At 44.1% G+C, this 27599-nt stretch overlaps 2 protein-coding genes and 1 long non-coding RNA gene across 5 annotated transcripts in view; 1 reads left to right on the top strand and 2 right to left on the bottom strand.

Moving 5' to 3' along the window:
* The window catches only part of BMP3 (bone morphogenetic protein 3), a 34289-nt gene extending 32593 nt beyond the window's left edge, over positions 1–1696 (bottom strand). Inside the window, exon 1 of the mRNA XM_006269524.4 lies at positions 1037–1696. Coding sequence (XP_006269586.3) covers positions 1037–1319 — 283 coding nt within the window. The 5' untranslated portion in view covers positions 1320–1696. The remainder of the gene's footprint in view (positions 1–1036) is intronic.
* On the top strand, positions 110–27211 carry LOC109285867 (uncharacterized). 3 transcript variants are annotated; one of them, XR_002093765.2, is made up of 4 exons: positions 110–209; positions 5502–5629; positions 25532–25650; positions 25940–27211. It is a non-coding gene; the product is annotated as an uncharacterized LOC109285867 (long non-coding RNA). The 3 variants fall into 3 exon arrangements; XR_002093766.2 differs by lacking the exon at positions 5502–5629; XR_002093764.2 differs by lacking the exon at positions 110–209 and having other exon boundaries at positions 2219–5629.
* Positions 24070–27599, bottom strand: part of CFAP299 (cilia and flagella associated protein 299) — a 534176-nt gene continuing 530646 nt past the window's right edge. The window contains exon 6 of the mRNA XM_006269523.3: positions 24070–24255. Coding sequence (XP_006269585.1) covers positions 24160–24255 — 96 coding nt within the window. The 3' untranslated portion in view covers positions 24070–24159. The remainder of the gene's footprint in view (positions 24256–27599) is intronic.

Below are 27599 nucleotides of genomic sequence, written 5' to 3'. Positions count from 1 at the left end.
GCCCACAGGATGAAGTGTCAACTGCTCTCTCAATTACAAAGCAGCCAGTTACAAGGGCAACCTTCACCTCTCCCTCCACCCCTCCATTAAAAAAAATCCTCCACAACAATAGACTAGAAATCTCTCAAGTCTCAGCTCTGTGTGAGGGAGACTCCCACATTTGCAAGGGGTCACTACAAAGCAAGTATTAGGCTTGTGTAATGAGGGAGGTAAGTACTGCCTGTTTCAAAGGGGCATTTCAAGTGTGTGTGCCTCAAGGGGTTATGTAAAGCCTCCCTGTGTGACTGTTACAAGGGGACATCTCTAAAGCTGTGTGCTGGGTGTGCATCTCACAGGGGTTATGTAAAGCCTCTGTGTGTGTTTCGAGGGGGCATCTGAAGTGTGCGTGTGTCCCTCTCCAGGGGGGATCTGAAGTCCCTGTGTGCCTTAAGCCACAAGGTATTTAAAGCTTGTGTGTGTGTATGCATGCACACCTGTGTGTGTGTGTGTGTGTGTGTATGTTTCAGTGTTGGCTGTAGCAGTGTTGGTCTAAGGGCACGGACAGACACGGTTCTCTGGATAAATGTGATGTCTTCTATTAGCCCGACTAAATAGTTGGAGAAATTGTTTCAGAGAGACACTTGAGGTCTGGTCTGTATGTATCTCTTTCAAGGGGATATCTCCAGGGTGTGTGTGTGTGTGTGTGTGTGTGTGTTTGTGTTTATGTCTCAAGGGGGCACTAAAAACCTGTGTGCACACGTGTATGCATGCATATGTATGTGTGCCAAGGGGGCTGTCGAAGTCTAGCGGGGGGTGTACACGTGTGTGTGCATATTTCAAGGGGGCACTTAAAGCCCCTGTGTGTGTGTGTGTGTGTGTGCGCGTGTCTGAAGGTGGCAGTTAAAGCGTGTGTGTGTGTGTGCGCGCGCACATCCCAAGGGGCACTTGAAACCTGTGTGCGTGTCCCGGGGGCACCGAGCATAGCCCGCGGGACGGCTTGGCGCGGCTCGGCTCCCGGGCGTCCCGCTGCCGCGCGCTCGGCGCCGACTCCACTCACCTGCCGGCAGGGCTCGGAAGCCGCGCACGGTGTTGCCCTGGCGCGGGGCGGCGCGGGGCGCGTGCGGGTGCGGGTGCGGCGGTGCGGCGCGGTAGCGGTCGTAGAGCCGCAGCATGTGCTCCGAGACCTTGTCCCCCGGCGGCAGCGGCGGCAGCCCCGCGGCCCCCGCCGCCGCTCTGCGCCGCAGCTCCGCCACGTGCGCCCGCAGCGCGTCCCCCAGCGCCAGCCACAGGCAGCTCCAGCCGAGGCACAGGCACAGCAGCGAGCGGGGGGCCCCGGCCATCCCGCTGCCGGCCCCCCCCGAGCCACGAGGGGCAGCACAGCCCCCCAAATAAACCTGCCCCGCTGAGCCGTGCAAAGAGGTCCCGTCCCGGGGCAGGGCTGCGGGGCCGCGCGCTCCCTCTCTCCGAGCCTTTGGCTGGCTTTGGGGACGGCAGGCTCAGCCCGCCGGAGTTTTGGTGGCGGCGAGTGCGTGTGCGTGTGCGTGTGTGTGTGCGCGAGAGGGAGAGGGAGAGGGAGCCCCAGCGCTGATCTGTGCAGTCCGCAGCCAATCGCGCCTTCTTGTCCGGCCCCGGTCGCAGGGAGAGGCAAGGCGGAGGGAAACCACCCCCGGCCGGGCCACTCGGCACAGCTGTGCGCGCACGGCTAGGGACGCGCGCGGAGAGGAGGGGCGGGAGGGGCAAGCTGCCTGTGCAGCTCTACGCGCACATACGCCCCCCGCCTCCATACACAAACACACGCAAGGAGAGGAGGGGCGGGAGGGGCAAGTTGCTTTTGCAGCTACACACACACACATGGAGAAGGCGGGTGGAAGAGGCAAGTTGACTGCAGGTCTACACACGCGCACACGCGGAGAGGGCGGCGGGAGGAGCAAGGTGCCTGCCATGTCAGGCGCTCACCTTAGGGATGCCCCCGGGCAGAGAGCGGGGAGGAGGGGAGCCGGGAGCGGACAGGCTCTGCTCCACCTCCAGCCCAGGCTGCAGTGCAAGATCGGGGGCGGGCGGTGGGGGGTCCTTGCCCGCACCCCCGCCTTTGCGCGGCAGCTGCCCCGCCTGCCCCGTGCTCGCGAGCAGGTGAAAGGCAGCGGGCAGCCGCGCCGCGCCTGGGGTGCAGCCACACGTCCTGCACACCAGCCATGCCGCGCCACTGTGTGTGTGTGGGTGGGTGGGTGTGTGTGTGTTGGGGGGGGCACGGCCCTTCCTCCCGGCGCTCGGGTGGCTGTGCCCACACACACACCGCCCCCCCTCCCCCCAGCAGCTCAAGGTGTCCCAGCTGCAGGTCTTGGGGTGTGCCAGAGACCAGACCCCCCTCAGCCAGCCTTGTGCTTCCTTGTGGTGGAGTTAAGCAGGGAAAACCTTGGGGCTTCCCTCCTCTGCTGTGATCTGGATACAGAGGGGCACCCCCTAGTGCAGGCAGAGCCAGAGCAAGAGCAAGGACCTCACGTATTGCCTCCTTCTCCCCAGAGGAGAAGAACTGCTTCCTCCCACCATGGCCCGCACACACCAGGCCAGGACACACCAAGGCCCCGTCCAGACTCCCTTCTGCAGCAAAGCCCTGGCACTGCCAGCTGGAAGCCGTACCCCACACTTCTGAGAGGAAGCAGGCAGCTCTCTAGTTGAAGGCAGGAAGCCTGCTACACTTTGGAGCCTGGGATCCATCACTTGGGGGTCCTGCTACATGTTCAAATTCAAGCTGGCTAGACACCAGCTCTAGAGTTCTTACACATTTTTCAAGTACTAATTTGATAGCTGGTTGGCTCTTTTTATAGTCATTTTTATCATGTGATAATGAAATTGCAAGTGTGGCTGGATTTGCCAGGTACTTGTGTGATATTTACTTTGCACATGTGGCTGGTCTAAATTTATTGCGCAGTTCACCAGTTAATTGGACCATATATATAATGCGTCACAAAAGCCACAGTATTTCTGCCATGCACACTCTACACTCTAGCATGTACCATTTCCTTTGGCAGACTGTAATGCCCGTGCTAACGGTCATTCCATTGTAGGCACATGCTAGACATGATTTGTATAAGGGAACTGGACCCCAACTTCCAGTCATTTGGATGCTGCATAGGCCTGTGTGCTTTTAATGATTCCATCTTTTAGCTACAATTAGCTATTGATGTAGCTAGCCATCACCACTCATCATGAGAAAAAGGAGAAAGCAGTGTGAGTGAGGGAAAAAGAAAGACAAGAGCTTCAAAAGCTCTTTGTTTTGCATGCCTAAAACAAGCAATGTTGAAAGCATCTGGTGTTCATAGGAGTGGCACTTACTGAAGCACCAGAAAACAATCCCTAAACCAGGGGATCCTTGACTGTGGTTTGTGGACTACTGGGTATCCAGAGATTGCACTGAGCCCTGGGGCCTTTGCAGTGCTTTTAATCAACAGTTTGATGATATGGGGAGGTGTTTCTCTGCAAGGAAATTTGAGGGTTGACTGTGGTCCAAAAGGAATTTGAGGGTTGACTGTGGTTTGTTGGTCCAAAAAAGTTTGTAAAGCACTGTGTTAGACTAGGGCTGTTCAACTCCCAGCTTGCAAGCCACATCTGGCCCCTGGCACTGTTATCCAGCTCATAAGATTCCCCTGGATTTGTGGGCAACCCAGCGGGCTGTGGCCCTGTGTGCTGGGTTTGGCATGCAGGGCAGCAGGGGTCCTGATCCCAGCATGCAGGGTCAGGTGGAGGTGGCAAGGGGCCCTAGAGTATGGTCCTGGTGTATGGGGCTGGGTGGAGGCAGCATGGGGCCCCAGAGCCTGCTCTTAGTGTTTGGGATCCAGTTTGACCCACAGACCAGCCCCATGCCATTCATCTATCTGGCTTGCACCACTGCATTAGACATGTCTGAAAAAAAATTCTCTTATGCATTTGTGTGCACACATTTGTGTGAACAGACACACACACACACACAGAAGGTGTATAAATTCCATCACTAAAAATCAAAATGTCAAAGGTTCTCCCAGGCATAGGGTTAAGGCACAATAGTTTCTGCATCCAATGGCACCTCATTTAAGGGAGTGATGTGCCTAGCATCACATCTGGCTACAATGTTTCTTAAACCAGATTGTTCACTACAAGCATTAGGACCTCATTTCACAATAATGTTGAGGATTTAAACACACAAATATAACAACACACAAAAAGTTAGAAGTGCTTTTTTTGACAGCAAAAAAGAAAAAAAAAGGTTTCTACCTGTGCGTGCATCAGCATTCTACAGCTGCTTGTACAAACCCATTCCCCTGTCAAGTCTTGCCTGAAATCACATTTCTCCTGTGACATCACGCATCCAACTTACATACAAAGGTGGACATACTAAGGGCTGGTGCTCCACTTGCTTTCAGTCCACTGTGTATATTGCAGGACAGAGTCCTGTCACATTTACATTAATGCAACTTAATTGGGTCAGATCTTCTCCCTTGTTACTCATGTGTACTCCAAACTAGTGCTATGACATTACTGCAGGCATACATTAAGATGCATTTGGTACAAGAGAGTCATTGAGTACAATGTTTGAACACTTTCAGGGTAAAGCCTTCCTCCCTGGACCATAAAGTTAGCCTCCCTCCTATATTTGCTTTCCTTCTGGTTCCATGACTTACATTCTTGGCTGTCCCAGTGGCTAGCCTCAAGACTGGGCAGTGGAAGTGGGGGTGGTTGACTGATGGTGCTTACAGCCTTGTCTTTCCAGAGATGGTTGCTTGGACATAAAAAGCATGAGTTCAACACCTCTGAGACTGGGGAGTGGGGAGAGGCTAGAAGCTAGGCCTGAAAGTACTATAGTCATTATTTGTAGAGGAAAAGCAGGAACTGTTTTGTGCTGTCCCATGTCTATGTGTATCTGTTCTGGTCAGAGTCCTGCTATGTGCATAGAGGTATATATGCTTCAAGCGGAGGGTCTTAGTACAGGTTAAGATTTCCCACTGAAATGATGGAGAGCCAGACCCTTACCCTAGGGAGCTGAAGGTCCAATTACAGAGGTGCTGTAAGTATTGCCCACTGAAATTGACAGGTTGAGTTGTGTGATTCTGAAGGGGGAAGTAGAATCCACTCCTCTGGATGAATAATTTCAGTACTCAGAACCTAATCCAAATATAGGAAAAATACAGGGCTACATAAGTGAAAGAGAATTCCTCCTCAATTCTGTTCCTTTAAGCCAAGATTTTGATAGATGCTATACATTTAATGATTACTGTGTGAAACAGAATTTAGTCTTGGGAGACCAAAAGATCAGTAGCTGATATATATCAAACAAGCTACACGTTAAATATGAGGTGTGGCAGAGGAAGAAAGAAAAATGCTTTTAGATTTGGGTCATTTGCAAAGGAGAAGGAAGTTTAAACATTTCAGGGCTTGATTGTGCACCTCCTATTCAAGCTGTGTACTACTTATACATGGATATAGATAACGTCTTTCTGTGCCTGATTCTGACAGGACACTGATGCATTATTCTCTCATTTGTGGTGCAGGAGTGCCCAGTTTCTTTGCTGAGTGCTATATAATCAAAATGAAAAGATAGTGACTTCCCTAAGGAACTTAGAGTTTAGCCCGACCACACCAAACTTCAAGAGAGCAACTCTTGTTGTGTATCTGCAAGGTAAGAATCAAGCCCTTCATAGGTCGTATCGCTGTGCTGCCATCTTGTGGAATGGTAAATGGTTTTGGGAGAAGAATGTTTTCTGGCTCTTCAATAAATGAACTTTACAGAAGCGAGCAGCACTGGGAAAACCTTGCTGTGCATCTCTAAATACCATTAATTACTGAAGCATATTCATCATCCATGATGGATATTACCAAGTAGCTATGAGACACCCTCTGGGTTTTTTTAAGCTTCTGTGTAGCACAGTCCAAAGACCAGATAGAAGGCAGGTCCTTTTAGCCAACGTCAGGTTCCAGCTGTTTGTACGATCCTATAGCAATGTGCTTGTATGTGTTGCTTAAAAGAGACAGTTCAGAAATGGTTTCGAAAAATGGTAAAGCTGGAGAATGAAGTATCAGTCTGCCTGTTTTGTTCACCATGCCTAAGCTGTCAGCACAATTGGCTGATGCAGTTGGCATCATCAGAGCATGAATCTGTAGCGTTTTTGCTGCTGCTTCAATGGACTTCAATGATGAAAATAAAGGACAAAGAATAATGCCATGAAATTAGTGGCAATAGAATACATTTTATTAATGTAGACAGATTGATCCTTAATAGACCATACCAATTCTAATACACAATACATTGGCCAGGGGTCTCTTTGTCTGAAAAATCAATCTAACAAATATTTGTTGAACAGCTTTGTGAAGAAACAGTTTTATTTTTCTATTGTTTACTGTATCTTTTATTGCTTTTACATGTTTTGGTTGTGGACTGCTGCTAAGTTCTAGCGAAATAGCTACTGGACTGAATTTTGGCCATCTGGATTACATCTGAGTCGAGTGGAGCTGTCACAAGTGAATGGAAGTTCCGGGAGCTATCCTAGCAGCCCAGGGAAGATGTTAGATTAGGGCCATGGCAAAAGACACAGAAGCTGCCTCCATCACCTTCATATCAGCAGTGAATTCCATTCCAATGGGCGACTCCTCTACTGGCCATATAAATTTGACTGAATTCCAGCCACCTTTTACTGCCTGAGCAGAGCAGTTTGCAAGAATCTGTAATAGTGTTGTTTGGCACAACCCATCCTTAATTTGTATACGGTTCCTGTGTAGCAATCTAAATAGTAGCTGTAATCTGTACTCCAGGTGTCAGGAGATGAAGTGTTTCTCACTGTGCATATGCATAAATTCTAGTTCTATTTCTCCTGAATCAAAGAGGAAGTTTTTAACATTGACTTCAATTGACTGTAAGAAGGCCCATAGCTTGTAATTCTGTGTTGCTTGCACTCTAAGTCCCCAAACAATAATTATTGGGCTAAGTCTGGTGAACTCAGACAGAACACACACTGAAATGCAGAGTTTGAGAAGGCTTAATTCCTATGGATTCTCTGCTGGGACTGTCAACAAGCAATCGGTGAATACAGTATGACCTCATTATCATAATTCCCAGTGGGACTGGGAGAAAAGTTCATTAGAAGAGGGTGTTCACTATAGTAGGCAGAAGGAAGGGCAGGATGCACCTTATAGACTTGTTCAGAGAGGCATGAGCTTTTGTAGGCTACTGCCTACTGTGTCAGATGCTATGAACCCACCATAGTAGGGTTAGTTAATATGCAGCATCACAATAATAAAATCAGTTCCTTCTATGGGGACTGTCAAAAGGTGGTGGTGGGGGAGGTGTTATAAGCAGGATTTGTTATAATGAGGTTGTACTCTACTAAATGTCATGGTAATTCTTTGTGGCATGGTCTTGTGGTGGTATGAGATCATCAATCTGTTCTACATAGGATGCTGCACAGTTGACAGTGACTTCAAGCCACTGCTGGTCTGAACTTTATCCCAGCCAGTGAACTAGAGTGTGTGGAGTGGTCCAATAGTCTCTAGCTAATCCCTCCAGCTCTAAGGGCTTCTGCTTAAGTAAATCTCAAATGTAGGGTTTATTGGTTATGACCTACTATATAGGTAAAATTTTGGCAGGAAGAACCTAACCTTACTGCAAATTAATGTGACTTTGTGATAGCAATTTCTTACCCATACTGATAATTGTACTCTGTTTAATTTATTTTACATGACTATACATTTATCCTTATTCTTTACAGAAAATATTGTAGGTCATAGTAATACACAAGGCAAGTGTGGTCTTTCGTTAAGGCAGCTCTTATAACGTCAGGATGAGAACGGGGGGAAGCAGGGGGACAATGGCAGTTGGCAAACTGTCATTTACAATCTTAGTACCTGACTGTTCCTCCTCTCCTCAAGCTGAGTATAACTAACTCACAGAAATAGTGACTGCTTTTCATGAGTACAGTGTCTGTAATTTCTTGGGGTTTTACTGTCATCACCCTTTTTGGTACCAAAAAGACCAAAATGTCTTGTTTTGAAACCCTGACTCTAAAATGTGATTGAAACCACTGGGCATTTTGCTATCAACTAGCGGGAGAGTTTCCAAAATACCTAATTGATTTAAAACTTCAAGTCTCATTTGAAAGTGCCTGGGACTTTTATTCTTAAACACCTTGGCTGCCTTGAAAAATCTCTCCTTTAAATGGGGAGCAGATTAAAGCTTCAGTTTCAGTACATAATCTTTACACATTCAGGGCCAAAACTGCCCTACTGCATTTCCAGTGATACTGGGAGAGTTATGCAGGGAGGAATCTGGCCTTTTTGTTAGAGAATAGTTTCAAAGAAGAGAGAATGGCTATTAAGCCTGGTGTTCTTGGTACCTTTCCTTAGAAGGTGTCACAATTTGGATACACTAGATTGGAAGCACTCAAGTTTAGCATCCATTTTTTTAAATACTCATGCATAGACAGCAACACACCAGTTCTAGAACCAGGTTGTGGGGGAAAAAAATGTTCATGAATAGCTGAGCATTCATCATGAATACTCTGTACAGTACATAACCATCTTTGGCTGGCTGGCAGGCGGACCACTTTTCTATCATGGCTACTGTGGTTTAGTTTTTTTTCTTTCAGTGTTTATTACTAAGATAAGGGCACATTAAAAGGCCGGGGTGGGGGGGTGGGGGGGGGGGGAGGAGAGAGAGAAGCATGGAGACCTGGCAAAGTGAGAAAATAAGTTCCTTTAAAATAAAATATTTGGGTTTGGATAAATTGTGGTTGCTTGGTTTAAATTCATAATAGGTCCCCATATAAAAATGTCTTGTGGTCACCTTTTCAGCTCGATTTCTTCAACAGTGTTTTACAAATGGTAATAAGGGCTCTGGAAAGAAAATGTGGTTTGGTTCTCTGTGGATATTTCAATACTGGTGCTACTTCCAGAATTGAAGTGTCACCCCTTAGGCTTTTCTAATTCAAATTGTAGCCTCTGTATGTCTCCCAAGAGAGTCATAGGCTGGACACTAACTGCCCATTGACAGCAATAGGTTGAACAGCATAATTTCTCTAGTAATTTCATAAAGAGCCTAGCCACTTCAATATGTTTGAATGTGCTTCCTTCCATGACCAAAGAGGTGCTAATTTCTGATTGGGGCAGCCGTCTCATCTGGTTTTCATTTAGTTCTTATCTATTATATATAAAAAAAAGAAAATACATAGAGGACTGAGCTAAATGTACAGCCTGTGTAAGCCAAAGAGGTTCATTTAGGAGTTCCACTTAGGACCCCTGGAAATAAATCCTTTCTAGCACTTGTATTGGAGGATGAATAAGGGCCAGAACTTGGAAGAAGGTAACCCCTATCTGCAGATTGGACAAAACCCAAAGGTCACTACTTAGCAATGGCTAATAGCAGCTGGCTGTAACAAAGCACATCTGTTGGTGTCAGGATGGCTTCTATGAGCCAAATTGTGCCTGATTCCTAGACAGGTGTGCCATGGGAGTGGATGGGGAGCAGGGCACTAAAAGTTCCTTCACTGTGTAAGATTTAGGCATAAATATATTTAGGGATACATAGAGGGTGCCAAGAATTGATTGACATGGAAACCAATCAATGCACCTTAGCTATTTCTCAGAAACAAGTCCTGTTATTTCACTCCAGCAAGCCTGTTCCTTTTATTTTATCAATAGAGGGTCAAACCTGACAGTCAGGTCTCTACTCAGGGCCAAATCTTCAGCCAACATAAATGATCCCAGTCCCCTTGACTTCAATTCTTGACATTATTTTAGTTCAGCAAAGGGTCTAGCCCTCTTTTTTTTCCTCTCATCTGACTTAAGGTAAAATTCTCATGAGAACCAATGAGAGATTTTTCCTGATACAACAGTTGACTCAAGCCTCAGGAACAGTCACAGGGAGTGGCCCTAAGCTATGAAAAAAGAAGGTGCACTTTAAAAGTCAACATATACTGCCTAGTAGTATTCTTCATTTAAAGTGGGCAGAAAGGGCCTAATCTTGTTCTCATTCAGCATAATTTTCTCTATTAGCCATAACGCTTAATCAGGATAGGTTTCCAAATGTATAGCTCAGTGTCACAGAATGCTATTAGGGTGGTGTAAATCATGTCGGATAGCTGGATCAGATCCCTGCCCACTACAAATCTATGTAGCTCTATTGACTTCAGCTCAGCTTACATGCACCAGGTAAGTTTCTGACCCTTTAATGCAATAACGTGTTAATCACAAATGTTCAATTCTGGCCCATCATTACGACAGGCACAAATGGGCAGTGGATCTGAGCCCTTGTATGCCCCTAGAGATATTAATGGGAACTTGGCACCCAAATACTTTCAAGGATTTGGTACCAAATCCAATCATGGTCTTAGAGGCCCTGGAAGGCTTCAATTGATGAAGTCAAACCAGGTCATTTGGAGGAAACAAAGAGTTACGGTGTGGGTTGCTGGTTCTGATGCAAGAGCAGTAAAAATGACTAGTGTGCCGCAAGGTCTAGTCTGAACTTGGTGGCAGTTCCATACATATTTTGAATTTTTAATAGAGATGACTACTAGTGGCATTATTTTTTTCTCTGAATATATAAAACATCACTGCTTTGGTTTGCCAAATGCAGCAACTCAAAAGCATAATCAAAGCAACAGAGTGGAATAAAAGCTTACCCACCTTTCCTGTGTTTATAAAAACAAGACAAACACGTCACTATGATACACTGACCAGCTTCAGGTCTCAGAGTTGAGTCCAACTTCCCGAACTGCTTCTTTGGAATATCTAAATAAACTCATCTGTCTTGCTGCACAGAGTACGTATCATTTGGCCACAAATGGAAGAAGCAGGTCTAAAGTAATACACAAGTCACTGCACATGACAGCCCCAGAAGCATACAAAGCTAAAAAACATAGAGACTGGAAGAAGTGTAACTGTCACTCCATGACCCCAATTCTGCTCATACGTAGAGGTAAGTATAGGGTGACTCCAACAAACTCAGTAGAGTGACCCTAGAATAACACCAGTATAAAAGAGGCTAGGATTTTTTGTGATAACTTTTATTGAACCAACCATATATTTCAGAGAGTCATTGGAAAAAATTGTGGGCAGACAGAAGCTGAGCTAAATAGCTGAGAGAAGTCTCCATGTAAATGTAAACAGTTTGCTTGGAGGGATGGAGGAGGACTGTGAACTAGTAGTTATCAGGAGCCATTACAATACATAACAAGTGCAGTAGATTAGGCAATCTGGTTAGTGACAGAGTGACACCAAATGAGGCATGAAACCAAGCTGTGGTGCGAAACCAAATGTGGACTTTCATGACTACAACAACACTTCAACTTTACCATTATAAAATACGAGAAATCTGCAGATATTATATTACTGTTATTACAATCAGAATAAATAAGAAACATGCAAAAGGGTTAAATTATGCCATAATGATCCTTCACAGAAAAGCAACTGCAAGGACACAAGTTTAGTCAGCCTCTGTGTGTCTCTCTGAGGCAAAACTGGGTTCAAAGCATAAGTGCCGGCTTTGGTTTTTCCCAGTGGGTGCTTGCAGGCATAATCCTCCTCCTCCCCAAAATGGTATAAAGTGGTACTGAGCCCCACACATACTCAGAAGAGGCAGTGAGTTACTTCAGCCTGGCTCTGCAGCATCTGCAAAGATCAAATGCTTTAGTGGAGCTTTAGTAGGACCTTTTATCTAATCATTGATTGAATCAGCTTTAGCTAAAAGCCCCCAAAAGCCCCACTGAAGCACCCAATCTTTACAGATGCTGCAGAGCCGGGCTGAAGTAATGGGGGGGGGGGGGGGAGGGCGGGGAGACAGAGCACCCACAGTCTCAGCACCTATAGTTCAGAATATCTCAAATGAAATCCTGGCTAGGTAGACAACAACCTGAGTATTCCTTCTCTCAGTTGAATTATATTGTGTTATTCTTGGAGGCAGTGGTGCAGGCTACCCATCTAGAGTTACTTTTAGGTTAGGTCCATTCATGTTCCTCATTTGCTTTTGTGGCACTTGTGCATTGCCCAGTCACATTCTAAGCCGGGGTGGGCAAAATGCGGCCCATGGGCCAGATGTGGCCTGCCAGGCCATTCTATCCAGCCCATGGGGTCCCTAAAAATTAATTGGTGGCATCGGGACTGGCTGGGGCACAAGAGTGTTAAAACTGCGGAGCTGTGTGGCTGATCCCTCAAGCCGGCTGCCAGCCCAGGGCTGCTCTGCCCTGGCTCAAACTGCTGCAGTCCCAGTCACTGTCCACATGGTTTTTTTTCTGTGCTGTAAATGACTCTGCCATAAGATAGTACTGTCCCCACAAGAAGTTTTAGCCAGGGTGAAGCAGAACTGAGCTGGCACAGGGCATGAGGAGGGGTCAGTCCCAGGCTCTGGGTGTTGGTGTTGGCCAACAGAGGGATTAGCGGGGGCATGAGAGTGCTCAAGTGTGGGGCTAGTCAGCAGGCAGCCCCCGCTCTTTAGCACTCTTGTCCCCCAGCCAGCCCCTGTCATCATCTACACTTCTTTTTTTTCACAGAGTTAAGTACTTCGCCATAAGACAGTACTGTCCCCAACAGTATTATCTTACAGTGAAGTTAATTAATAATACTGCCGCATGTGTAAATGGTGACACTTTAGTGCGGGTTAATTAGTCAACCCCGCAGTAATGCACATGTGTAGATGCACCCAACCTTAATTCACTTTAAGCAGTCCTTTTCAAAATACCTAAACAGTTGGCTTGAACCTCAACGCAAAATCTCTGAGGGATTAAGAATTTAACATTTGATACACCCTCCTGGTATCCTCAAGGACATTTCTTCCCCTTGCAAAACCACTCAGAAGTCAGGGAGAAGAGCAAATCACAAACACGCTCCTTATTGGGGAAAAGAGAATAACTGTTTTTTTGCATAATTAAATTAATGTAACCTAGCCCTATCTAGGCCTGTGCAAAGTGGCTAGTATTTGCTTTGGATTCGGATTCAGCTGATTCCGGGAGCAGTGATTCGATTTGGTGATTCGAATCACTGTCCTGAATTGATTTGGCCAAATCTGATTCAGAGATTCAGCTGCTGCCAAATCAGTGGAATCTCTGAATCACACAGGCCTCTCCCTTGCCCGCTCTCAATGGCTGTCCTGCCCAACCCAGTTCCCAGCTCTTTGGACCATCCCCCCCACATTCACCGGGGGCTGCTGGGCAGGGGGCAATCACCGCTGCCCCCACTGCCCCATGCCATGTGGGAGGCTCTGCCATGAGCCCACCTGAGCCCCCAGTCTCCTAGCCCCCCCCCCGCCATGGCTGCTCCGCCCGCTCCAGCTCCTGCCCTTTAAAAACAAAAAAAGGCCCCACTCACCAGCTCCTGTCCAGCGGGGGGTGATCCCGCGCTGCATGGAGGACTCTGCATGAGCCCCCAAAGGTCCCAAGGCTGCTGCAGGAGCTGGTAAGTCCAGGGGAAGGGGTTTTTTTGTTAAAGGGTCAGAGCTAGGGCAGGCAGGGCAGCCATGCGGGGTGGGGGCTGGGACAGCAGGGAAGGTCGGGGGCCTCATGACAGAGCCTCCCATGTGGCATGGGGCACTGGAGGGCAGCAGGGATTGCCCCCCCACCAGGCAGCAGCTGGTGAGTAGGGTTTTTTTTTTAAAGGGCCGGAAACTGGGGCAGGCAGGGCAGCCATGGGGGGGGGAGGGGCTGGAGAAGTGGGCAGGGATCAGGGGGGCTGGGGGAGCAGGCAGAGAATAGGGCCTGGTGGGGGTCCCCCCATGGTTCCCTCCCCCCTCTTTCTTCCCCCCCTTCCCCACTCCCTATTTACCAGCTCAGAGTCTGTGTCCCTGCTCCAGCAGGTGGGGACTGTCCAAATTACCGAAGCTCTCTGAATCTTATCTGAATTGATTCAGAGAGCTTTGAATCAATTTGGACCTTTTAATTGGTCCCCTGATTTGATTCAGATTTGGAGAGTTGACCACCGAACTGGGCTGAATCTCCTCCAAATCGAATCACCACCCAAAGCTTCACACAGCCCTAGCCCTATCAATGTACAAGGGGTACAAGCAACTCTCCCACTCATTAACTGCCAGTCATAGAGTCATGGACCGGAAGGGACATTTAAGATAATCAAGTCTGGTCCGCTGCCACAGGCAGGAGGTTAATGAGCTCAAACTAGCTCGATGAGGTGCTTATCTAGCCTCCTCTTGAACACCTCCAAGGATGGCAACTGTACTACCTCTTCTGCGAAGGTGTTCCAGGTTCTAGTTACTCTTACGGAGAAGTTCTTTCTTATGTCCAGACTAAATCTTCCCTCTATTAGTTTGTGACCATTGATCCTTGTCCTCCCAAGGGGTGCCTTCCTGAAGAGTTGCTCCTCCAGATCTTGGTGTTTCCCCCAACATACTTGTAGGCAGCTATCAAATCACCTTGCAGCCTCCTCTTACTCCAGTTCCTGGAGTATCTCCTCATAGGGCCTACCCTCCAGGCCCCTAATCATATGGCTGGCCCTTCTCTGCACCCTCTTGAGTTTATCTGCATCCTTTTTGAAGTGCGGTGCCCAAAAGTGGACACAGTACTTCAGTTGTGGCCTCACCAATGCTGAGTAGAGAGGGAGAAGCACCTCCTTGGATCTGTTGGTGACACATCGGCTGATGCACACCATAGCTCTATTTGCTCTGCTGGTGACTTCCTTGCACTGATGGCTCATATTCATCTTCTTGTGACCCCCCAGGTCCCATTCAGATGGTGTGCCAGCCACTGGGCTACCGCCTATCCTATATTTGTGGTGAAGGTTCTTCCTACCCAGATGAAAGATCTGGGCCTTTTCCCTGTTGAACCTCATCTGATTCCAATCAGCCCATAGAACCAGTCTGTCAAGGTCATCCTGGATCTTTACCCTATCCTCTGGTGTGCCTGCATTTCCCCACAGCTTGGTATCATTTGCAAATTTAATCATAGAGCATTCCATGCCCTCATCCAAAGAATTAATATGTTAAAAAGCAAATGTCCAAGCACTGATCCCTGTGGGACATCACTGGAGACAGTCCTCCCATCGATTACTACTCTCTGGGACCATTATCCACCTACCTCACTGTAGACTGGTCCAGGCCAGTACCATCCAATTTAATTGGGAGAATTTCATGGGAGACAGAATCAAAAGCCTTACTGAAATCTAAGTAAATGATGTCTACCTTATGTTCTTTGTCCAGCTGGTTAGTTACCTGGTCGTAAAAGGACATCAGGTTTGTCAAGCATGATCTACCCTCCACAAAGCCATGCTGATAGTTTCTTAATACCCTGTCAGTTACAAGCTTGCGATTGTAACTCTAACAATTTTTTCAAAAGTTTTTGCTAGGACCGAAGTCAAACTGACTGGTCTGTATTTTTCAGGGTCATTTTTCAGGGTCAGCCTTTCTTAAAGATGGGTACCACGTTGGCCCTCTTCCAGTTGTCTGGGACCACCCCCGAGTTCCACAATTTTTCAAATATCTTCACCAAAGGCCCTGCTATGAGTTCAGTCAATTCTTTCAGGGCTCTTGGATGTAGGTCATCTGGCCCAGAGGACTTGAAAATATCCATTTGTTCTAAGAGGACCCTCACCTGTTTGGGATTGATTTCATGTTGCCTGTAGGCTTCCCCATGTTCCCTGGGCCTCTGGACAGGTGCACAGCTCCTATTAGCCTAATGGAATACCAATGTGAAGTATTAATTTAGGAGCTCTGCCTTTTTGTGGCAGTCTTGGTGGCCCTAGAACTCCTGTTTCCAGTGATTCCCACCCCACCTACATCTTCTTCACAAATGCAATTAAAGTCAGAGAACACCGTGGGTTCTAGGAGGTGAAGTCTGCATGGCTAGGCTCCTGCTGCTGACTAGTTTGGTTATGTGAAATCTGCTTTAACAGACCTGCTACTACAACATCTTCAGTCAGTGTATCTGGCTCTGTCAGCTTGCCTGGTACCAGGCCCAGTTCCACACTGTCATCTCCACATAGCTAGTTCCACGCAAAGATCAGAAGCTAAACAACCCTCCCCTGTAACATGAATCATAGCCCAGGACATAGTCTTTTCTTCATTTATTCTTTGGGGTTTGCTACCCCATCAAAATCCACTAGTATAAATCAGCGTGACTCGCTTTCCCCAGGCCAAGTCATTCAGAGTTTTTTCCTTTCTTATGTTATTTCCAAAAAAAAGAACAGGAGCAAACTTGAAGCAATATATCATAAGCACAGTACAGTGTGTGCCAGGGCAATATTACAATATGCAGAATGAATCTGGCCATAGCTAGTATTCACTTTTCTTCTACAGAGGAAATTTGCTTTCTGTTTAACCCTTCTTAGCTCCCAGGATTACTGTTATATACAAAGAATAGTCTTCTTCTGGACAGGGCAGTGTGGAGAAGCATGTACCAGGCTGTTGTTATATACATTCATTGTGGCACTTGATCTGTCTTCTGTTTGTTCAGGTGGCCAGCACCTATCTACTGTTTGGGAGTGACTTCTCAGCATAACTCTTCTGAAGGGCTTCACCGTCATATGTTTCTCTAGTCATTTTTGCTGTGGGAACTGGGATAATTCTACTTTCAGCTGAGAGGGGATCAAACGAGCCTCAAGCTAATGATGGCCAAATAACAAGAGTGATGTTTTTCTTCTTGTAAATAGTGTGTACTATACACAGGGCTAATCTGCATGGTTTCAGTACATTCTGCACCTGTGTTTTTGTTTTCTTTGCAGTGGGAACTGTTGCCTGGCCTGCAGTGCTTGTTCCTGCCTGCCTCTCAGAGAGTCGGCCACGCATTTTATTTATTTTAATCTGCATTCATTTCTTTCCTGTATGTTGAAATTCAGTGTTAAGGTAGGATTTTATTCCATAAAATGCTTTCACTGATGGCCAATAATTGTGAACGCTTTTGACAGCAGGGACAGACTATGTACATAAAATGAAGGATTGTGGCAATACTGTATCCCACTAGATATCTTGGTAGCTGATTACTGTAGATGAGGCCAATTATTTGTACCTTCCATTCTTTGTTTCTTTTGCTCAGCTTTGTGGACATGGGTTGGATTGTGAGCTACTGCCACAGTTTTGATTCTGAAGACATGTCTATACATTGCCCTATGGCGACATAGTGACCCACTATGTCCCTGTATGGCACGCTATGGCAACATAGTGATCACGTGTGCTACGTTGCCATAGCAGTGTGGTGCCCAGGTATAGCACACCACTACGGCAACATAGCAGCAAAATCTAACCACGCATAGTGTGCCACGGCACAGTGATGGCCAGTACTGTGCCAAAGCATGGTGCTGTAGCAACGTTGCTGTACAGCAATGTGTAGAGGTGAACTGAGAGTCCTCAAATACTATTATGGTTACCCAGCTATTAAGGTTCAAATATGGGCCTAGCTTCCAGGTCTTCACTAGGGCAGAGTGACTCAGGACAACTGCTCTGAGCATTGACTTGGTGGGGTGAAAAAAAATCAGCTGCCACTGGCAGCCTCATTCACAATCATGATCACAGTTGTGATTTCAGTAATGGTGATGCAGTGGCAACCAGAAGCCACCACTGCCCCTATGCTCCAGATGCCCGGCCATGTCATTACACTGCTGCTAGTTTCTGCCTCTATTTAAGGTTGCTCATAGACTGGGTCAGAAAAAAAATTAAGTGAAACCAATTTCAGTTGGACAGGCAGTTCCACTGTGGATGAAATATTCCATGCAATCATGTTATCTCACCAGAATTTCATTTCTGAGGAAAATTGGGGAGTAGAGGCATGCGGAACAAACAGTCAAAGCTTGACATTTGAGGAACAAAAAGGATCATTTCTGTCATACTTTGTACAGTATTAGAAAATAATTCTTGTGGATGATATCTTTCATTGGACGAAATGCATAATTGGAATAGATATAGGCAGGCTTTGGGGCTTTTTTTGGTCTGGGCCTTTGTATATAATGCTATATTGTATTATAGCATGCAAAACTAAAATGTCTCTTGTGTCTAAGTTGAGTTAGAGTAGCAAAAAGGGGCAGGCAGGACAAAGTGGGACAAGGAGAGGGATATGTTAACCAGAAATATGATGTTTCTTTTCAGCTTCACATTTGTAAAACTATTACTAAGATCCAAGATCTAAGCACTACATAAAAGGAACCAAAATATAATTTTCTACAGATGACCCCCACTAGAATCCATAATATATACACAATATTATTTATAGAACTTAACTTCCTGTAACAAGCTTAAATATACTTCACACACAAAAAAAGTCACTAGTAAAACTACTGCTTGTACAGGCCCACTCCTAGTGCAGTATAAACAGAAAAATTATTTTTCCCATCCATGCTTAATATAAACTCTTGTCCTGTTGTGCTGAGTGCATACTGTCCTGTATCTTCAATAACTGTCATAATCCATTGATTTTCTCTTTTCAAAATAGACTGGATCAATTTCCATTCCCCTTATATTTATCACAGGCCATAATTTCAGGCTAAATAAGTGCATGGTTATTTCTACTAAGAAGTCACAGAGTGCAGCAGGGACATTCAAAGAGCTTTCATGTGGCTATCATTTCTTGGAAAACTATTTCCTTGATTACCACATGTTTGACATGTCATTCTGACTGTGTGTCTATGCTGACAGCAAAATGACATGATGTTGGGAAGATGCAGTGGTTGATTTTCAAATGGAAATTAATTAAAAGAGCTTTAAAGTGTTGAAATAGCTGTTAGGGAACTCTCCTTGTCAGAGAAATTTAACTAGATTGCAGGAAATGTGGTGGGGACAGACAAAAAATGCTTAGGGACAGATTTAATGTGCTCAACACTGGCTTTGAGGCTAGATTATTCATTGAGATATTTTAAGAATCAGCCTTGTTATAGGGACTATAGCTATGTTCTAGCAGAACAATTCAGACCACATTGACCCATGGGCTATATTGGAAAGGAGACTTCTCCAACAGTGGTCTCTTTCCACTAGTCTACTGAGCAGTAGGAGATTTTGTAAATTTAGTAAATTCCATTCTTAATCATATTTACTTTATTTTTATTACTTTTGATTAGACTCCTGTTTCAAATTAAAAACTACATGAAATCAGAACTCCATAGGAGGCCAGAGTCAATTGCAAAGAATGAGGCTGTCTATTTTTACAAGCACCTCAATTGTATGGCTTTAAAGACACACAAGACAATTATTCCTCTTTCAGTGGTACATTCTCTGATCATGACAGGCTGCAATTCAAAGCCTGTTTGAATCCAAATTTCTTTCTGCTTCCCTGCAGGCATAGGCATGGTGTTCTCCTAATCTTGTGGTAATTTAGCAACATCAAAAGTGTTGATTTATGGGACATAAGGTGGAGAAAGCTAAATTCACCTTGGAGAAATGATTTCCGCATATTTTGGAGTTTATTTCTATTTACTTTTATTTCATCTCTCTCTTTTTTTTATAATGTTTTATTTTTGGATAATATCCTTCACCTTCCAGATAATTAGGATAATTTCCATTCCACATTCCCAACTTAGATTTGTTATGACTTTAAGATCTGATTAGACCAGAAACATACCAATTAAAATTACCTTTGTTCATTTTCTCTCTCACAAACTTCTTATCTGCCAGTTGCCACTTATCTGCGGCGGGAGTGGGGGTGGGTGTTCTCTTTTCTACCTTGAAAAGGAAAAATATCAAAACTTTCAGGAGAGGCTCAGAGAACTGCATTCCCTTTTGCAGTTCATTTGCAGTGCTTGCTGTCCACTGGAGTAAACATTTGCCTTTGGTGGGAAGTATAGTAGAAAACAGTGCAAAAGAAAATTCACTTACCTTGCTGTTTCCAGGTTTTGCTTTGGCCAAATCCAGGTAGGAGCCTTGCCTCTCTGCCATTTTTGGCATCATATGGACCTCCCTCTGAGCCCCTCCGGAAGGTCTTTCTCTGCCTCCATGAGAATCTGGTGGAGAAGAAACCTTCATCATGGGGACACTTGGGAGTCCATGTGCCTCAGAAAAGGGGGCTACTGCTCAGACTGGCTAACATGTATGACCAGAGACTTCTACATATAAGCCAGCCTACAAAAAAACCCTAAAGCCTTTTTACCTTGAGAGATGTGTGCACGATACTCTATCATGGTCAATAGGAACGCTGCCTGTGCATCTTCCAGGATGACTGGACCCTGACTTTCTTTTTGCACAATAGTCTCTCTGAGTCCTATGTATGGGAACCCAGGATGCTATCTTAAAAGCAAGAAAAATTAACAGGAAAATCTGTTTTCCTCAGGTGTGCACATGATGAAACAGTGTGAAGAAGCCAAAGGGGTAGAAAGCTTCCTGGCACAGAGAAATGGGTTTGCTGGGGTTGCACCACTGAAATTGAAAGACTGTTGGGATATTTCTCATCTTTCCAGGAGTCACCTCACCCCTTCCTAACTTCTCCATCGCCCTTGCCAGGGATGGGTACTTGCAAAGAGAGCATTCTTCACTTGCAATGTAGCAGCACGCTACAAAAGACAAGGTCAACCCTCCCATTCTCCACTTAACAGTTTACCACATGGTCAGTACAGACTATAGTTCTTGGGCAAACACAAATAGAGATATAAGTGGATGCTATGGTGACACAAACTAAAAGGATCAGGCAGACTCAAGAAGACAGGACAGTGACCATGGAAGGAAACAAGTGGAGAGACCCAGGTAAAGGATAAAATCTATGTGGGAAAAAATGTGAAAGAAATAAACCAGTCCCACCATCTATAACCAAAGCCTGTATAAAACCATCATTTGAATTTGGGAGATGTCTGTACACATCTGTGTTTCCCTTGGTATCAACAGTTTTTAATTTGTTTGAAGGGAAACTTTAGGTCTTTAATCAGGACCAAACATTAAGCTTCTTTTGATAATCATGCATCATGATTCAGATTATGTGTTTTGCCCCAAGTCCTTCAGAAAAATATAGAAAGATCTAAATAAAGGCAGATGGATATAAAATGTACATTTTGGGTGTACCTACATGTCGCCCTGTGGTGATGCTGTTACTGCACCATGTTTTAGTACTTCCTTTTGGAACTTCCAAATGGAAGTACTAAAGCATGGCACAGTAGCCACCCATAATGAGCCATGCATGTGGCACATGGTTAGTTTTAGCCACTACTTCACCTTAGTGGCATGTTAAAACAGGGGGAGCATGCCACTATGGTGAAGTAGCTACCAGTCACGTGTAGATTCACATGATCACTACATCACCATAGTGCATCGTATGGAGACATAGTGCATTGGTACGGTGATGTAGGATGACATGTAGATGCACCCTTTGTGTATTAGTTTGAAATACCTGTCACTTGCATGAGTGCATAAGCGTAACTTTACTGACTTCAACAGACTACTTTTGATTTGCATTAGCAGGAGTGGAGGGAGAATCAGGCCTTATATTTTTATTACAAACCAACAAAGCCTTTTTGCAAAAAACCTCATTCCAGATAAAATGCATTGTAAGATGTTTATGTTTATATGTATAAGTCTCAAGGTGCATAGCATAACAGATGTGTGTCATGTTGCAAAACTAGGGGGAAAAAACAATAATAATAACCCAGTAAAAAATCCAATAATGATTTTGAAACAAAACTATAAATATAATGATAACTACATATATTGTTTATCTGTAATATGTCACAATAGTGCATTTCTAAGATGGTGTGTTATGATACAATGCACTGGAGTGTTTCATCCCAGAGTTGGCTGCATTTCAGTGGTGAGTGAAGGGATCATAGCATAAAATTTGCTTATGTCTTGTAACATTTATAGGGCTTTGGGATGAAGCGTTATCCATAAAAGCAAGATGTTATTATAAGCCATTTTATTATATATGGAAATCGTATTTAATTTTTTACTGGAAAGAAAACAGCCTCTCTCTCAAATTATTGCAGCTTTGAAGTAACAACTTTCACTTTGTACTTGTTGGAACACTTCCTTTCTTCTTAGTAAAGGGCCTTTTACTATATAAACTGCTAAATCAGAGGTTCCCAGCCTTTTTCAAAGGGAAATGTTTGATGGATTGATGGGTAAACCCCACCCTGTGATAAGCCCCAGCCTAGTCATGTTTTCTCTTTCCTTTGTCTTGCCCTTTACAGATTAATGGATTTATGGCCAAGAGAAACTATTATGAGAATATGCCCTTCTACTCAACAGAGCCGGTGGAATTTCACTCAGTCATTTTCTGTCTTTGATTACATAGATGTATAGAAAAGTAGGGCTGGATGAAACCTAAGGTTGTTATCTAGTCCAACACTCTGCTCAAGGCAGGATCAACCCTATCTGAACCATCTGAGACAAGTGTTTGTCTAACCTATTCTTAAAAACTTCAGGAACAGCCCTCTTACACAATTATGAGGCGTAATGTGTGAAACATCAACAACATCTTAACTTGCCACAGGTAAATCTCCTGTTGATGCAGATCAGTGTCCTCTCACTGCAAGGACAGGAAGCAGTCCCTGAAATATGCTCAAGAGGATCATGGCAGAGGATCATGACCCATGCCACAGAGGAAGGCAAAATCTCATAAAATCCATGCAAATTTGACTACAGGGTAAAATTCCTTCTTAATCCCACCTGTGGTTATTGGTCTGACCCTAGGTAAAGGAGCAAAACCTTTTATCCAGGAACCATTCCTACTCCCAAATCATCCCTGATCAATGATCAATTAATCTCTTCTTGAATCTTCAATGCAGGACAGCCCACAACTTCCCTATGCAGTCTCTTCTACTACCTCAATGTTGTAACAGTGAAGAAGATATTCCTGATAGCCAATCCAAACCTTCAATTTCAAGCCACTGCTATGTGTCCTAGTGCCTGCAGTGAGAAAGACAAGTTGTTCTCCCTCTTCTTTTGGCAGCCCTTCAGATACTGGAAGACTGATACAATTCATTATTTGCCTTTTCTGCAAGCCAAACTTGCTTAGTTTTTCTCAATTTCTCATATGGCTTGCCTTCCAAACCCTTTATCATTTTTGCTGCCTGTCTTTGGACCCTCTATAATTTCTCCACATCCTGTTTAAAGTAGAAAATCCAGAACTGTACTCTAGATGAGGCCTAACTAATGCCAAGCAGAGTAGCATCATCACACCCCATTTTCTCACACCTAGTGCCCCTGTTGATGCAGCCCAAAACTGCATGCACCTTTTTTTGCAGCTGGATTATATTACTTAACTATGTTGAGTCTGAGATCCACTACAATCCCAAGATCCTTCTCAGCAGCGCTACCATCCAGTTATTCATTCTGTATTTATCCTTCTAATTATTCTTCCAGTCTTGTACCTTGTATTTGGCTGCACTGAACTTCATCCTTTAGTTTTCTTCCTATCTCATCATTTTCTTTGTCTGCCTAATAATCTTTCTTTACTTTCTACCTGTTTTTGTTTTTTTTGCTGCTTAGTTCAGTGGCTTCCCTCTCTTCTATTCTCTACTCACCAAGTGACTACATATTATTCAAGACGGAGGTGTCCACTGTTGTGTCTACCAGATGTGTTATATATGCAGAAAAACAGATAAGAGTTCCTTGAGCCACTGAACTGATGCTGAAACTTGCAGTCTTGTACATAGAGGCAGCTTCTATAACAAAGGATATTAGAGCTTGTGTGAAAGCAGGAAGAGAAGAAAAGTGGCCTTCAGTTACTCACTAGAGCACTGAAAATATCCACTGTTCTCCAAGGAGAGACCTCTTGGGACTAGTTTGGGGGCAGCCTTCCAAAGGGCCAACTCCATATGATATAGGCTCGTTTATATCATGTGCGTCCAGCCTTAGAAAGAGGAGCCACATTGCCCAATAGGAAGCTACAAGAGGAACTCTGAATTCTCTGCTGTTATTCATCTTATTCATGAATACTCTCTTATACTCTCCTTCTCATCCCATTTTTTGGCTTGTGCAGAATAGATGCGTTTGTGCCACAAATTCATGCATTCCTTCCAGGTGCCTTTTCAGTGTCATGTGGCCCAGGGCATTTGGAATGAGCAGTGACTGTGATTTAGGGTCTGTAATGGTACCCCCATGGGTAAAAAGAGGCACAGCAGGGTGGGGTCTTCTATTTTGCAGTCATCACAGAGTTCAGGGCAATCCGATTCTCAGGCAGACCAAAAATTACCCTTCCCATTACAGTACAAGACCAATCCCACACCTGGTAAAGTTCTCTTCAAATGTATTTATTTCTCTTACAATTACAATGGCCTAACTTGGTAAACAGATGTTCAAAGGATGATCCAATAAACTTGTTAGATCTTTCGTCTGAGGACATGGTCATAGATTACTACTTGGAGGTAAAGATCTGTTTCAACTGGTGTCCGAGTTGTGTTGTCTCCTGGGTAAGCCTGAAACATAGAATGTTATAGATAACCAAACAACAAAAAGAGAAAAATTGCTATGGCCTTTTTCTTCATTCTTCTGAAACATGGAAGTCACCAAATCTAGCTAGGATTGGTGTAGGGCTTCTTGAATGAAGATTAATGCCCATGATAAGTGTAATTTAATTTAGGAGTATTAATTTATCTTGCTGAATCTTGTGGCCAGTAATCCTCATACAATCAAGTAATAAAAGAAGGGCTCTCATAAAAAAAGTACTGAGGATTAACGTAACTTTGTTTGATAGAAGCCAATGGTAAAACTCCTCTTGATTTCAGCATTGGAACCTAAGACAGATAGAACTTGTGAAGCTTTTCATACATGTACCTTATGCTACATTATACTTTGCAACATGCAAAATAGTACATATGGAGGTGGTACTAATATAATATTGTTTTTTATCATAAGTGAGCAAAAGTGTTAGCTGGGTGTGGCTCTTTAAGTGCTGAAAAAGAATATCTTTCATGCTGAAAAAGAATATCTAGTTATTCATTACAGATGTTTTACAGCTGCAGGAAGTTAGACCAGTGGCCCAATTTCAATGCAACCAAACACATTTTTAAGTATGCATTTTTGACTTTCCAACAAACCAATGCACTTATTTTAAAATGCATATAATTTGATATTTCATACTGTTGCTATTCATGTGCAACCATCTTTCATGGAAAGAACTTCAAAGAAACCATGATCCTAGTTCTGTGTAGTTCTGTACAAACCCAAACAAATTATTGCCCACCTTACTTTATATTGGTTTTGAGAGGAACCAAAGCATGGGTGTTTGTCATACTCAATCTATACTCTAAAGACTTCAGATGTCAAACTTAAAAATGGCAATCAGAGCAGAATTATATAATCAATTCACTACAGAAAAGCATTGTTTATAAAGGTTATAATCCATTTTGTTCCAACAATTACATGTGGCAAATTAAATAGCCTTCAACTATGGTTCAGACTGGGGAACCTACATTCAACCGAATAGCATGTAACATCTTTGTTTCACATAGTTTTCAAATATTTTACAATACTAAGTAACAATCATGGAGTTAGGTAAGTACTAGTATATTAAATCAGAAATAAAAGGGTGAAAATGAGGAAGATTTTTTTTTCTCAGCTGAGATTTGTAATGAGATAGAGAGTTGATGAGACTGAGATTATGGACATTCCAGATGAGCTGAGCTGCAGAAAAGAAGATTCTTGCATAAGCAGTGGTGGCCTTGGGCCAATTTCTCTTCTCTGTTATTTCAGTGCAACCTGGAAGAAGCATTTGGGATTACCTAAAGGCAAAATTTGGTCTTAGACATGGAGGGTGGAGTGGAGACCAGCCCTGCTCCAGAAGAGATTCAGGAAAGAACAGAGACTAACTGGTATGTCTACATTGTAGTCATTGTTGAGCTTGCAGCTAGAGTAGACATATCTCAGTTAATTTTAGGTAGTCTGGATACTGCTAGCAATATAACAGAAGCAGCATGGAACTCAGAGCGCATGGTGCAAAACCCACTTAAGCACAGTAAAAGCTTAGGCAATGAGTTTGCACTGAGCTCTGGGCAAACGTGGCTACTCTTAGTATTACATGAGCTAGCTAGGTAAAAGTTAGTTTGGGTATTTCTACATGAGCTGTAGACATTGCCTCTGTCCTCTCTTTTTCTTTTCTAGGCCAGCTGACTCTAAGTTGAAGAGGTTGCTTGGAACAACTCTGAGGACAATGCTTTAAAACAAGGAGGTCAGTTTTTATCAAGGCCCAGCAATCAATGGAGATCCAGCAGAACCCCACAGGTTCAGGGTTGTGAAGTCATGCTCCATCATACATGTAAAAAGGCCTAAGGCCAAACAAGCAACCTGTGGACACTGCAGCATTTTTAAACAGAAGAAGGAACTTACATTTGTGTCACTTCAGTTCTGCCAAGATTGGTACACTTGGCTGGAATTCAAGACCTCTGTCAGAAGTTTGCTTTTTCTGTTCCATCTTAGTGATTGGTTTAAATAGCACCAGACTGTTATGGATTATGGGGGGTTTTGCTTTTCTCTGTAGTTGGGAATTTGACCCTTTTCCTTGGTACTTTAAAAACCCTTGCACTGGCTGCCATGGTCCCCTGCTTTACCTGTGGCATGTTACACCTTGTGGCTGTGTAGCAGGGTTGACAGCATAGTTTTACTAATATGTTAGACAAGAATTTGTATGGGATGGTTTGGGGAGGGATGATCCTACTTCTGGCAGGGGGTTGGACTATATAACCTCCAGAGATTCCTTCCAGCCCTACTTTTCTATGATTTTATGACACCACTGGGGATTTAATAGTGATTTTCAAAAGTGGTCTCAGGGATCTGTATTTTTTCCCTTTTATCACTGGACCAGGTTTGCTGAGTCAGAGGTTCCATCACCCTCTGCTTTGTGTATAAGCACATAAAGTCATACTCTTCTGATTGGGAAATTTGCAGCCTAATGCAGTGAAATGCCCAATTGCTTTGGACCTTCAGTGCCTAATTCTCTTAGGCTCCTTGGAAGTCTGTACCCTTAACTTTGCAATACAGTTGTCTGTTCAGTCTTAACATCACACTAAGAGAGAACTGGTAGCAATTAATGTATCCTAAATCCAACTTTGGATTGTTGGGGTGATTTTTTTCCCTCCATTTATTTTGATTTGGAAAAAAAAAATGTTTCACTGAATGATTTTTAAATAACTTTTCAGTTTTAGAGAATAAGGAACCCTATCCTTCTCCCAGTGAAGCTGTTGCCAAACATCTTATTAGCTTTAATAGAATTATCAAACCTTTTTATTAGGAAAAAGCAGAGCATGTATATGTCCTGTTGATAATATGCAAGTGATATTTGTTTTCACTGATAAACTATGGTTTATAACAATGTCACCTGATTACATTTTTGTCATTCATAACAATAAATCCCCCCTCACTTTTCCCAGTGCTTTACTCCAGCATCAGGATTTTCTTGTTTAATTGCAAATACTTCTGTGCCCTGGACAAAGCCATTTTGCTATGCACATGACATATATATCCACCAGAGGGAGCACATATAGATACATTTCTTTTGCATGTATGTTTAAATACATTAATTATATTTAAACCGGTGTTTAACCCTCACACTGTCAGAATCACTTTGGTCTTCAAGGCCACAATCCTTTGGCGGGGTTTCTTTCCATGAGGATTTTGAGACACTTTTGACTCTCCCTTTTCTTTGGTTGCACGCTTGCCAGGCCACATGAGGTGCTTTACTTTACTTTTTCCAGTACAATCAGAACCTTTTATTAGCATTGGGCTGTTTATGGCTCTCTGTTGACACAAGCAAAACAGCAAGCCA

The sequence above is a fragment of the Alligator mississippiensis genome, chromosome 2, assembly GCF_030867095.1.
Source record: "Alligator mississippiensis isolate rAllMis1 chromosome 2, rAllMis1, whole genome shotgun sequence".
Lineage (NCBI taxonomy): Eukaryota > Metazoa > Chordata > Crocodylia > Alligatoridae > Alligator > Alligator mississippiensis.
This window is presented reverse-complemented; position numbering and strand designations above follow the sequence as displayed.